The sequence below is a fragment of the Coenobita brevimanus genome, chromosome 70 (assembly GCF_032717465.1).
Source record: "Coenobita brevimanus isolate Jiangsu-jjx chromosome 70, ASM3271746v2, whole genome shotgun sequence".
NCBI lineage: Eukaryota > Metazoa > Arthropoda > Malacostraca > Decapoda > Coenobitidae > Coenobita > Coenobita brevimanus.
Window position 1 is genome coordinate 44,140,267 of NC_137023.1, and position 13,774 is coordinate 44,154,040.

Here is a 13,774-nt window from a genome sequence, read left to right on the forward strand (position 1 = left end):
CATATGGAAACTTTACTAGAAGTAAACAAGTCTGGGCCCGACGGGTGCCCTGTATCTCCTCATTAAGTACAACTTCCATATGTCGGTATAAATCTTCCATAATATTTTTTCTTAGGGTGACTGATGCAGATGCATCATACGTCGGGGAGGCAGAGTTGTTTTTCTCTCTTCTTTTCCCCTATATTTTCTCTATCTTTTTTCTTCTCCTTTTCTTACCCTTTCTAGAACAGCAGCCTGGCCTTAATGTATACTTGCAAACGTCCGCAAATTAAACGAGCCAACTGCACATATAATTTCTGGTGTGTATTTGTTGTTAACGAACCAGCCCTCTGCGACAGTGACTGTAATATAGTGGAATTTATTTACGCTGATGGAAATTATATGAAAGGCACACGTGTACTAACATTAATTTTTAGTTTAATCCTCCCGAGGGGTATGACCTCATATACGTGTCGGACTCTCGTTTCACCCAGATGGCTTCAGTTATCTACCACCTGAAGTGTTAGGAATATTATAATGGCTACCACAAGATGGTTTTATTCAGCCGTTCCCTAAAGTGCTAGTACTGGTCTCGATTAATCCTCTTAACAGTGACTTCACCTGGCTATTATTTTCTGGCTACCACAAGGCAATTTAATACAGATAAGGGACTCACCGCTCCCTAACAAATGTAGCGCTTCACATGGAGAACAGCTTTATAAATCCTCTTCTCGGTAACGCCTAAAAATTATATTAATCTTCAGAGAAACCCCTCGTGCTATGTTACACGAGTAAATGAGATCACTCCTCCGACTGAATTAAACGCGGGGAATAAAGTAAGTACACTTGTGGCTTTCATACACTTCATCACAAATAAATGCCAGAGATGCACACTGCAGTCATAGCGGCAGACGGCTGGCGCTCGTTGGAAAAAAAAAAAAAAAAAAAAAATACACACCAGAAATTATTTGGCCCTGATAACTACTTCACTCAAATAATTCTTTTTCTTTTTTATTTTTGCCACATTTAAACGATTAAATTTAACTTACAGGAGAAGAGAATTTTCGGACACGAGAGGTTAGGTAGAGTCTTTCCTGATTCCTTCAATACAAGACATACTTTCCATCCAATTGTCTGGACTTCACAAGAATAGGATAAAAATGACATACTCTGGCTGAAGGGGCTAATTCTCGGACATCTGAAAGCAAAAATGCAAAATAAGCTGCCTGCCTCCCAACGCACGCTACAACTGCATCACTCACCCGCACACAATTATATCGTGGATTTATTATACCCTGATATGGATTCTGTGTTTAATGAGAAGACACAGGATCCAAGTCCGGCCCAAGCAGCCGTACCTTCCCAATAAACACGATTTCCATAGGTGGGTATAATTCCTACATCTGAATAATCCAAGGCAACGTGAAAGCTAGGCACAAAAATATCATGTGTTTGGCAGGAAGCTTTTTACACCATTGTCAGAACAGTTGGCTTTCACCAGACGTGTAAATGTTTGCATAGTAACTCTTTAGCAGCCTACTTTGTAATTAATTCGGCTCATGTCAGACGATCCGGTAACTATCACAACAGCTTCGCTGGAGAATACAGAACTGTATTATTTATTCAAGCTAATGACGGATGATTTTTTCAGTTAACTGAGATAAATGAAGAACTATCACGTTCATACCAAAATAATAATAATAATAATAATAATAATAATAATAATAAATGTCAGCACACAGGATCATTATCCACATGAATCTGATTACTTATTTTTTTTCATTTCTTTCTACTTCTTGGACGATTTTAGTCTGGTAGGGAATAGAGTTGTACGAGGATGTAGATCGCGACTCCGAGTACACGGACATCTCGGACTCTGATGGGCAGACTTGAGGTGCTTTTTTGCCCAACAGCCTCTTCTGCTTCCTTCCGCCTGCTGCCCCGTCGTGCTCGTCGATCATCGGGCAGCCGTTTTCACCACCGACCATCGCACCTTCCCCTGCCCCTGCCGCCTTTCCCTTCGTCCTTCAGTCTGCTGTACCCGCTTTGCTCTGATTCGAGAGCTTCATTCTGCCTTTTCTCTGACGGGCTCTCTGTTTGCCCGTGCCCCTACATGTGCGGGGCGAATATCCACACACACACACACACACACACACACACACACACACACACACACACACACACACACACACACACACACACACACACTCTGCTAGGGAAAGGCTGCTGCTGTTAAATAGGTTAACGAAGGCCATACCTAAACTTTTCAGTTCGAAAGACCTCCCGAAGCTGAACAGAATCATAGGATATAACAAGAATAAAGTACAAATGAGGTTGTCTTGATAAAGGGGTGAGTACTAGGCGCTCATTTAACCCCTTCAGCAAGATAACTTTATAGATAGATAGATGGATAGATACAGATAGATAGACAGATAATTGCTTTCACTAATCTGTTACTACCTTGAGGGAGAACCATCGTCGTGAAGGGACTATATAAACATTACTGTATTCTGCTACTAACACTCCGCGTTAAGAATTTCTCCGTACTAAATGAAATTGTGAAATATGAACCAGAATACAGTATCGACGTCCTGATAACGCTGTGGACGGGTTACAGGATTTATTTACATTTTTTTTTTTTACACCTTTGACTACGCGTGACTCCTCTCTAATATATAAAGTTGTCGGTTGTCAGTAAGAGGAAATATCCAAGTTTAAACATCGCAGGGACAGAATTAAATTTCTTACATCCTGAGGGCCTAAGTTTAACCTCTTGAATCCAGCTGACGTCTTTTTTTATCTTATTCTTAATGATGGCACCATTATTCAACTTAAGAAAGGACCCGCTCGTATAAAAGAGGCATGTTAAGATTAAACTTACTCTCTCCCTCCTCTGAAAACTCTGCCCTCAGCTGAGTAATATCACCAGAAGGCAGGAATGATATTACGAAGAGGACATTCCCGGGCTTTGTGGGTTTCTTTTATTCTTGCTGTCACCACACAGTTTTATTCACCTTCGGAGACACTTTTCGAATTAGTGGGGTTGGCTATAACTCTCATTCAAACCCAACTTCAGGAGGGTGACAGAAAGTAAAGACCCTAAAGAAAGATCTGTAGCACTAAGAACAAATTAGAAAAAAAAAGAAAAAAAAAAGTGTCCTAGAACTGAAGGTACTATGAAAGTGTGAACATACCATTCCTTTGCAAAGTGGCTGCGTTTTTGCAATACTTAGCCTCCTTCCCCCTTCCCTCCTTCCCTCGTGACTTAGCAAAGAGTAAATCTGCTCTCAAGCTGCAGAAGAAGCACTGCCACTCAAAGATAAGGGTGGTGTGTGTGTGTGTGTGTGTGTGTGTGTGTGTGTGTGTGTGTGTGTGTGTGTGTGTGTGTGTGTGTGTGTGTGTGCATATACTGTACTGTATGTACGGGTATGTATATCCGTTTGAGTGTATGATTGTATGTGTATGTTCTCCCCCTCACACACATACACAACACACACCAACACAAACGGAAACACACACAAACACAAAACAACCACAACTAGAGCCGCAGCCACAAACACACATCACAATGACAAACCAACCTTCGCTCTACCCCGTGTAAATAAACTTTCTAGTGACGTATATATGTTGTCTCTGACGGTAATGGCGATAATATTTAACCGCACATCTATTAATCATGATAACATTTGTGTACACGATATAAGATGAGCATAATGGATCACTGCACAAATAATAGTGATGATACGAAGTGTGAAAGATAAACTAAGTCTTCGTAAAGATACAAATTATTAAAAATGCCTTTGTACAGACATCTACACGAGCGAATTATATTAACCATCAGCGTCAAAAATACTGACATAATCCCAAAAACTTTACAATCAATAGTGATCATAGGAACTTGGAAATATATATCTATAATAATTTGTATGGAAAAAATGCTACATAAAATGCCTTCGTAAATGAGATAAATATCGGCAAAGCTAATAAGAATGACATATAAAACATTAAAATGCCACAGTAATCATAAATTCTTAAAAGCCTTAATCTAGAAAATAAAAAGACTCATAAAATGCCCTCTTTACCCCTTTGCTACTGTACAATTATTTCTTTCACTTTATTCTCTCTATCCCCTGATTATTTAATTCAGTTCATGAGTGGTAAGATAACAGCATTATCAACTCCGACATAACCAGCGGGCTCTCCCAAGATGAACATAACCGGTTGGTAGTAGTAAAAATATGCTAATTAAAAAAAAAAAGAAGACAGCATCGGGCTGAAGTACTCAAACAAAACTAAAGATATGCCTGCACTAATAATAATAATACTCTTAATAAGGAGTGAAAGATAAAAAGAACTTCTGGGGGAAATAAAAAATAAAGTACCGGAAAACGATACCAAAAATAACTGCACAGATAAGAGATGTGAATGATTAAAAAGAAGACACGGCAGAGATAATGATACAGATGGATTTATGAGTGTTACAGCTACTAAGATTGGTAGTCTTATGGATAATGAGAAGCAGGGACCTCGTTTGGGTGGGGGACAGGGGGACGTGTCCCCCCAACATTTTGAAGCCTGGGGGACAGAGTATCTTTTGTCCTCCCCCACTTTTCTAGGTGAAAATTTTCAGGATGAATAGCTTTGCGCCGTTTTTCTTTTTTTCTCCATCATGAAAAAATTCTTTCAATACAGTACAGTAAAGTTCAGGTGACAAGAAAATCATTTCCTGCTGAGCGGGGCAGGTCGAGTGGTCACCTGAGTCAAGGATTAAGAGAGGTTAATCCCATCGCATGTATTTACTTAGGTCAGTCTTGACGTATGCACCACCCCTGATGCCTGGGCCCATAGAGGTAGGAGTAGGTAGAGGCGGCATAAGGGATTAACCAAGGGTAGGTCAGTGAAGCCGACAGACCTGACTTGACCAACATGGCGGCGACCCCTTTGACAGCTGTCTGACTTGGTTCTGCTGACCAGGCGCGAGTGTTTTCTTAGTTGCAAACAGAAAAAAATATGTATTATCTTTATTTATTTATTTATCTATATTTGCATACTAACCTAAAAGGATATAGAAACAACCGTTTATACATTTGAGACTTTATATGGCAACAAATTATTTACTCATGCATTATTCATAAACCACTAAACAGTACTACCTTATTCATAGCAGTCCTACTCTTGACATTTTTTAAGGCAATATTTCTTGCTGTAAAGTGCTTTCCTGCATAGGAATACTGCACTTGTAAATATGTCTCTGCGACTGCTTTGATAAGTAAGACAAGGTGGTTGTGCAGAGGGTCACTGGCAGACATATGACTTTCTAAAGTGGTGAAGATAAGTTTGTCTTGTAATGTGGATAAAACCTCAAGAACAGCCATAGAGGTAGAAGTGCACAACAATCTTCTTCAAGTCAGGTAGGTGTTGCCGTGACCTCTTGACTTGACCAATATGGCCGTTTGACAGTTCTCTGGCTTCACCGGAGCCTTCTCACGCCGCCTCTACCCTAATCCTACCTCTATGCCTGGGCCAATGGGAATCAAACTAAAAGAATAAGTGGTGGAAAACAGAATTTCTACTGGTTACTACCACAGCAACAGTACAAAACAGAACGTCTTGTGAAATTACTACTATTATCTCCGGCAAGCTCATGTGAGGCTGAACGTTCCTTCAGTGCTCTACGTCGGCTCAAGACCTGGTTAAAGTCTACTATGAGTCAACATCGTCTCAACCATGTTGCTGTCTGCAACGCTCATAGAGAAATCCTCAGGGAATTGTCATGTGAGGAGATAGCAAAAGAGTTCATTATAGAGGGATTGATGCCAGATCCCATGTACTTGGGAAATTCTGAGTGTGCAATCATGCGATGTCAATGACTTGAATTATTAAACAATGTACAAATGCTAAATTCTGTAGTATCACTATCATGAGTGAATGTGCGCTCGTTTTTAGTAGTTTTCCTTTGAATAGCACTGTATTGTATTGTCTTCCGGTGGTTATGGGCCTAGACTACCAGTTCGTCGTCTTTATCTTTCAAAGTACACCCTAGAAACCTGTACTGTGTTTCTTTTTCTAATTACCCACTATTGATATAATTTTCCCACACAATGGCAAACAATGATTAAAAGATAGTCTTTCTCTAGACCCTTCTACAATAGAATGTTGTGCTTGTATTGTACATACATTTACCTTCACTTTGCAAAAATGCTCCGCCGGTGGCCAGGGGCTACGCACCCCCGAACCCCCCATCCCCCTTGCGGTGCGCACAAAGTAGTAGGATCCCGATTGTCTCTCCTTCGCATTTGTAGACAAAACGAGGCCCCTGATGACAAGTTTATGACGGTAATGGCTATAAATGATAACACTGTGCCTAGTACTGTAACGACGATAGGAGGCGAGAAATGCAAAAAAAATTCCATATGCCCTTCACTAAAATAGCGTCTTTTGTATTTCACTCTTGCTACCGTCTGACAGTTTTACCATCAAAATAGAAAGGTTAATGGAGTTTGTTGGGAACCCCTGCACTGCAACAAGTGTTCTTAAAGCTGAATAAAATTGACTGGCGGTACCAAAAATATGATTTAAAAAGACGTCCTCGGACTGAAGGAGATAGCAACAGATCCTTATCGTGCCTTTAAATACGTTGCAACAACACTGAATAACAAACTGTGATGATAAGAACGGCGCCGATACCAATAATTAACTGTCAAGTTAAACACGGGTTCAAAAAATGCCTAATTACAGCTTCATATATCCCTATGTATAGATAACATTAGACATCCTCACACCTAATTATGATAAGAAGAGTGAAACAGAATATTACTGCAAATCTATGAACTCTAACAAGAAGGCTTTGAGTAGGCTAATTCCTAATGACTACACGAGGGTCCATACATTTTTGCTTAGTTCCAGTCTTCACTAGAATACGACGGGCAACCGTCCACGTTAAATTCTGGTCCCCATTTGTAATGATAAATGAAGAGCGGCAAGAGGAAAACAGACTTTATCTATGGGTCTTGCCGGTCCAAGAATCAAACTCCTGTTCTTCTAGCTTCAAGCTGGACCCGCTAACTTATGCACCACCTACTCTCCACACACGATTGTATGCGAGAAGGATGTAAAAGCCTCCGCATTTTCCACCATTTCTAAGACTATTAAACACGGTACTCTTATGGACACTCATAAAAATTTCATGTGACGAATAATGGCGATAAAAGAGAACGGTACGGCTAATAATGATATGGAACGTGATAAACATTGAAAATATAATAATAAGGTTATTGATAAGATTTAATATCTCTACTCTCTTTGATGTCCAAAATGGCCTTTAACCTACCTCTTTTCAACATGCATTGCTACTACTACTACTACTACTACTATCACTGCTGCTAATAATATCAACGGCTGTATCAAAAACGAAAGCTGCATCCATGGCCACCTCTGTACCCACTACGAACAAGAGAACATTAAAATGCCTTGGTCCTTGAAAGTATTTTCATTCCTTTTCCCCTCACTTATGTTCGTTACGACAACTACTAGTCACAAAAAGTACTATTACTACCACTACATACGACCACCTCCACTACAACTCATCATAACAACTTAGCAAAATGTCAGTCACAAAAACATGACGTACACCCATCTCAGCACACTTCGCAGTATGTTTTCACGCCATCACTTCTCCTTTTACAGCTCACTCCACGCACGCCCAGCAAAAATACATAATGCATATAATTACATATTACAATTTAACCCTTTAAATACGACGGCGTCTTTGGATCTCTTATTCTTGCAATCTACAGACAATTTAATTCAGCTTAGTTTTCGATTTGGAAGGATAAACTTTAGCCTCTACTGACCTCTTCATTATCACCATGGGGCTCTCTACCTGAAGAATGGGCGTTTGATGGTTGTATGGATGAATTATAAATAAAGTTCTCGGGCTGAAGTGATTACGGAGCCAAGAATAAGGCGCAAAAGAAAAAAATGGCGCGGGGTCATTACGTTCATGATGGCCGCCTTGCTTTCTTACAGCTTGGGTTGATTACAGACACAAGAAAAAAGCGTGACTAATATGTGAGGCACCCAATATCTTGTGGGGTTGTCGCCAAGCGGAAGGAGGGGCGGAGCCAAAGGAAAGAACTGAACGCATAGGAAGTGGATGTCTAGGGACGAAACAAGTGCTGGGGGTTAACTGAACGTGTGCAAGCGATTTTGTGGATAAGGAACGATCGCAAACATATCCCTGTGTGACTGACAAAGAAAAATAACCAAGCATTTGCTCAGACTACGACACGCGACCGTCTAGGTAATGAACAGGTTGCTGCTCATCTTGTTCTAGGCGAATATTGGGACTTGGTTAAAACTGACTGTCAACCTTTATGATCCTCGTGCAGTCGATAAATATAAAATCTACGTCCTCTGACGAAAAGCATTATCATATACTGTTTATCCTTTACGCTATGCCCTGCAGTGTAACATCAGCCTTAAGAGGTAGACCGTAAACAGAATCACCAAGCAAGACAGACAGGTACTCACAGCTCAAGACTGGCAGATACTTATGGTTAGTGACTCGAGGTGCTTAGAGGGAATGAAAGACGGGTACTTACAGGGTGTGAAGGTGCTTGAGGTTGGCGAAGTGTCCAGGCGGGATGTTTCTGATCTTGTTGAAGCGCAGGTCACTGAAACATAACAAGGTTGAGTCAGTATCCAGGAGGTGGCAGAGTTTGTTACAAAAATCCTTGTGATAATTTATGAACAGCGTTTCGTATGGACCAATTACCACTGTCTTGACGAGAAACAGTTTCATGTAGGGAGCAAACAGTGTCCTTAGGAAAACACACAGGCATCAACTGTTCAGAGCAATTACGATATGTCGATGACTGATGAGACTGTCAGAGCACAAATGAACAACTAAACATAATTACATATATACAAATCAGTATTCAAACATATATACAAATAATTAAGTGAAATAAATATGTCCGAAAGTTTACAGATAGATAGAGAGATAGCAGTCAGAATAAAAGTATTTGTAATCACTTTTGACCTTACAATCTTTGTACAGGTCACGCCATATCACATTAAATATAAATATCTAAACTTCCTGGTGATCACTTAATCCTCAACATCAGGACTTGTAGTGTATGGTGCCAACAGACGTTAAATAATCTTGGTGTCACAGTAAATTTGGCAGGCCATAATCCCCCTCATAGACCACCATGCTCAGTTCTGCTTTTAACGGTACATTAAAAGAAATTAGGTTGGGTTTGTGGTATCTGATCAGTAAGAGAGAGAGAGAGAGAGAGAGAGAGAGAGAGAGAGAGAGAGAGAGAGAGAGAGAGAAGGGTAATTAACTCCTCATCTCATCGTATCATTCATGCACCTCTACATCTCGTGCATATTCTTCGTTGTTAAACAGAATTCTCTGAAATGTCTGGTGTGTGTGTGTGTGTGTGTGTGTGTGTGTGTGTGTGTGTGTGTGTGTGTGTGTGTGTGTGTGTGTGTGTGTGTGTGTGTGTGTGTGTGTGTGTATTTATATAGATAGATAGATACACAGGTATATAATATATTGATATATTGATAGACAGGGCAACGTTGTCATCTGTAAGCCGTATTTAAACCTATAAGTATATATACGATATACATATAAGCAAATTTTTCGGATATTTTTATTGACGTGTGTCAGAAATATATTTTACGAATAATTTTTTACATCATCAAATGTAAATATCAATATACAGACATTTACGATGGTTAAGAAGATTACAGTGGGTGGTAGGCCCCAACAGGTGAGTCAGTGAGGTACATAAAAGAGAAATCCCTTGCCAAATGGTGCCAGATACGGTGGTTCACTATGCTACTGGGCAGTATCAGTCACACACTAATGCAGCCTGTGTAAGTAAAATGCTAATTTTTTTTTCTCCAAGCGTTATACGATCTCTATTTTTTCTACGTCATGTCTAATGTTACGGTAGCTATGTATTGTATGTGACGACAAATGTAAATATAAAATAATACACACACACACACACACACACACACACACACACACACACACACATACAACAGAGCATCCCTGTACCTGCCATTTCGTTAACAGTATTATGGACACTTATGAAAAACCCGAGAGTACCTCCCGTAGAGTTTAATTAATTCGCTTCATAGTTATTCTCTCTCTCTCTCTCTCTCTCTCTCTCTCTCTCTCTCTCATTCAGCCTTTTTTTTTCCATGCATAAGAAAGGCTACTACTGGCCAAAGACATCACAAAAAACGACCGAGACGCAAAATCACACAATCTGGAGGGAAGAGAAGGAAACATTAGTAAAAATTATAGGAACAGTAAACAAAGTAAATATGAATAAACCAAAATTCTTACCATTTTAAACTTAACACATTTTTTCGATTTATTACTTCCACCACACGATCATCTTTTTCAACAATTAATAGGTTTTTCTTACAGGAGGAATTTAAAGGAAAATGTTACATATTACAAGAAGTTGATAGCTGTGATCTGAAAGGAAAAAATAACACTGATATCAAACAACACGTAAATCAATCAATATCTTTAGGTAAACGCGCGCGCGCATACACACACACACACACACACACACACACACACAGTCACCAAATCGTCCCGCCCTCTAGTACTGATTATTCACAACACAGTGCACGACAGCTGAGGAAACACGACGGCCTTTGGGAGCACTTCTCAACAGCGACGTTAAGTGCTAAATGAATGTTGATATAGCGGTACTGTGACTCAAGAATGCTTCAGTTTATTGGTATGTGTACTGATCTTTACCCGCGTTTGAAAATAAGGACTGGGAGTTTATGGATCACTTGGTACTACAAATCATCAAAAGTGTTATGTGAATGTTTATATAGCTGTCAGGATTCAAGGACAAGGTTTGATTTATACAAGTGCATGGTGATGTCGACTCGTGTTTGAATGTACGGTTTGTGTGTCCGTGTGAGTTTAAGGATCAGTCGGCAATACACTTAAGCAGTATCTGACCGTTGCTTTAGCCGTCCGGGTTCAAAGTCACTTCGATTTACAAGGGTACGAGCTGATCTTGACTAATGTTTGAAAATAAGGTTTGCGTGTCTTTGAATTTCTTCACGACGAGATCTGTTTTTGTACTGGCACCCCCAAAAGATTTTTATTCACCTCAAGAGAGACAACTTGCAGAGATCGCATGCTCCAGCTCGAATAATCTATTTAAGGCCACAGAATATCGTCTAGTTGCAAAATCAAACAGAAATTATGACCTTGTTCTGAAGGAGTTAAGAGCTACTTTACTGATCCCCGACTCGTAAATCAGTGGGGGAAGCTGAAGTGATCGGCCAATGAAAATCATGCCCACATAAGGATTTTTTTTGTTTTTTGTTTTTCAACAGTACGGCGCTCCGGACATAGGCTATCATTTATCCTTGCCACCGAAGGACGACTAAGTAAAGCTTAGGGGAGACCTCTAATAATGACAGGGTTAACCTATGTCAGTAAAAGGATGTTTTATCATAGTTTATTCTGGCAACTTGCACATGACTTCATTTCGGAAAGACCTCTCGTATTTAAGGTGTTCATGAATGTTTTTTCTATCATTCCCTTCCATGCTGAATATAATTTTTCTGGAGCTGGTAAAACTAACATGCAAAAGATGTATCGTAATGAAGGAGGTAAAAAATAATTCATCGGGAGGAGCGTCACATAAACGTCACGCTACAAAGCAATACCTATTCTGGATTATTCAGTATTTGGTTTATCATGTTTTATATCACAGCAGTCAAATATGAATAGGGCAATCAGTCTGCGCGAGTGGACCAGCGTTCTACTATGGAGGACATGGTGTGGACGGGGTTTGCTTCCTCTGATTTATGATTGCTTATAAAATGTTTCAGTGGACGTACGTCGGGCATATTTCAACTCCGCATCATATAAGAGAACGATGCGTAATGACATTTATTTATTTATTTATTTATTTAGTGGCTTATTTATTCGTTGTTTATTTGTAACAGTCAAGAGAAACCATAGGATGATATAATTCATCCTCTAATCTGCTTCCTCGGCATATCATTAACGCCACAACCAGTATCATATCCCTGCCACGCATAACTGCATGGTGTCGGGAGATGACAGCAAGCTTCGAAATTCCCAGCTACAATCTCTTCACCTCCTGTGCTTTAAATGGTGTGAGATGGTCTACAGCATGAGTGTTTGGTGGCGCAATCGTCACATCCTGAACTAAAACAAGAGGGTGCGTTTGGGAAGGGATTGGACTCTTCTATTCCTCATCTCCACTCTACCCTGTCCCTTACAGTCGCATCTCATGACAAGAAGGGAATGCTTGTATAGTTAGATTTTTTTTTTTCGTTATCTCCCAGAAATTACTTTTGAATGAAGTGAATTTCTACATCTTCCTTTAGCTGATTTTTGAATGTGTGGCTAGAGTTGCTAAAACATGGATCAAATACAGTATACTGTCCTGGTATAACGAGATACGAGAGTGGCCCTCAAGCGGGATCTTAACTTGCCTCGTCTCACGTAATCTTAAAGAGCCTTCTGCACTTAGTTCACGCTCTGCTTGAAAAGGTCAGAGTGGAGGAGGCGCAGTTTTGAGGGTTCAGATTGCCTAAACTTTTTTCCATTACTTATCTCCAAGCCAAGCTGGGTTAGGATATGTAAGTGTAATTTTCTCTGAAGGCTCAGACGAGCTAACATTCTGAAAGCAAGTCTTTTTCATGCTGTTGATTTAAACTTCAGGATTTCATGTTTTTCTTTTACCTGTGTCACTAGATAATAAGCAATGTGTTGATATTTAAATTCACACCAACCTGGGTAGGTTATATCGGGCTATTTTCGTATGAAGACTAAGATAAGAGAAGACGCTAACATCCTGGCGCCATTTTTTCCCTTAAATCTCAACAGCATCTAAATGATATTCGATGCTATCTCCCTGCCAAGTTGGGTTAGCCTACGATGTGTCAGTTTATTTTCACTTGGGCAATAAGATAGGCCGAGACGATAATACCCAGGGCATAATTCTCGTCAGCTTCACCACTTCCTTTGCAAATTTATGTATCTTGGGGTCGTATTTCAAGTGACATTGGAGATACTAACACCCTTCCCTTAGCAATTCCTTCTGCACATTGCACTTCAGTATACGAGTGCTGTACTCCTTTATGATATTGGTACAAACTAAGTCGCTATTAAAACTATATACCGTACATGTCACACAACAAGTATTAAGGAGTAATATGGCTAACACACACACACACACACACACACACACACACACACACACACACACACACACACACACACACACACACACACACACACACACACACACACACACACATTGTACTTCAAACTCTCTAAACCAAATGAGAATAGGTCCCTTGATCAGTATCGAGAAGTGTTCGGACAGAAGAAATAAGCCCATACACTGAAAAAGTATCTTCACTATAAAGACAAACTTCGGTACGCGATTATAATACTTAGAGAGTTATTATATGCATATTCTGTATCATCATCATCCCAATACTAATTCCCACCAAAATTACGAAGGAAGGCAGGATCCAGAAACAAAGAAAATCACGAAAGTATACCTATCAAACGGTATGCTCATTTATTTTTGCTGCTGTTACGGTCTTTGGCTCACCTGGACGTGAACCAACAGAAGCCAGCAGGAAAACGGTCACTCTTTCTAGGTGATCCCAAAGATATTTTGCTGAGGTTATATTCAAGGATTGTCTGTGCTGTGATAGTGGGCAGCACGAGGTAAGTAAATGTCTGTGA

General features: G+C 40.0%; 1 protein-coding gene across 1 annotated transcript in view; it reads right to left on the reverse strand.

Annotated features, from left to right (window-relative positions):
• The window catches only part of Pxn (Peroxidasin), a 493,078-nt gene that overhangs the window by 178,908 nt on the left and 300,396 nt on the right, over positions 1-13,774 (reverse strand). Inside the window, exon 2 of the mRNA XM_080277593.1 lies at positions 8,583-8,654. Coding sequence (XP_080133719.1) covers positions 8,583-8,654 — 72 coding nt within the window. The remainder of the gene's footprint in view (positions 1-8,582; positions 8,655-13,774) is intronic.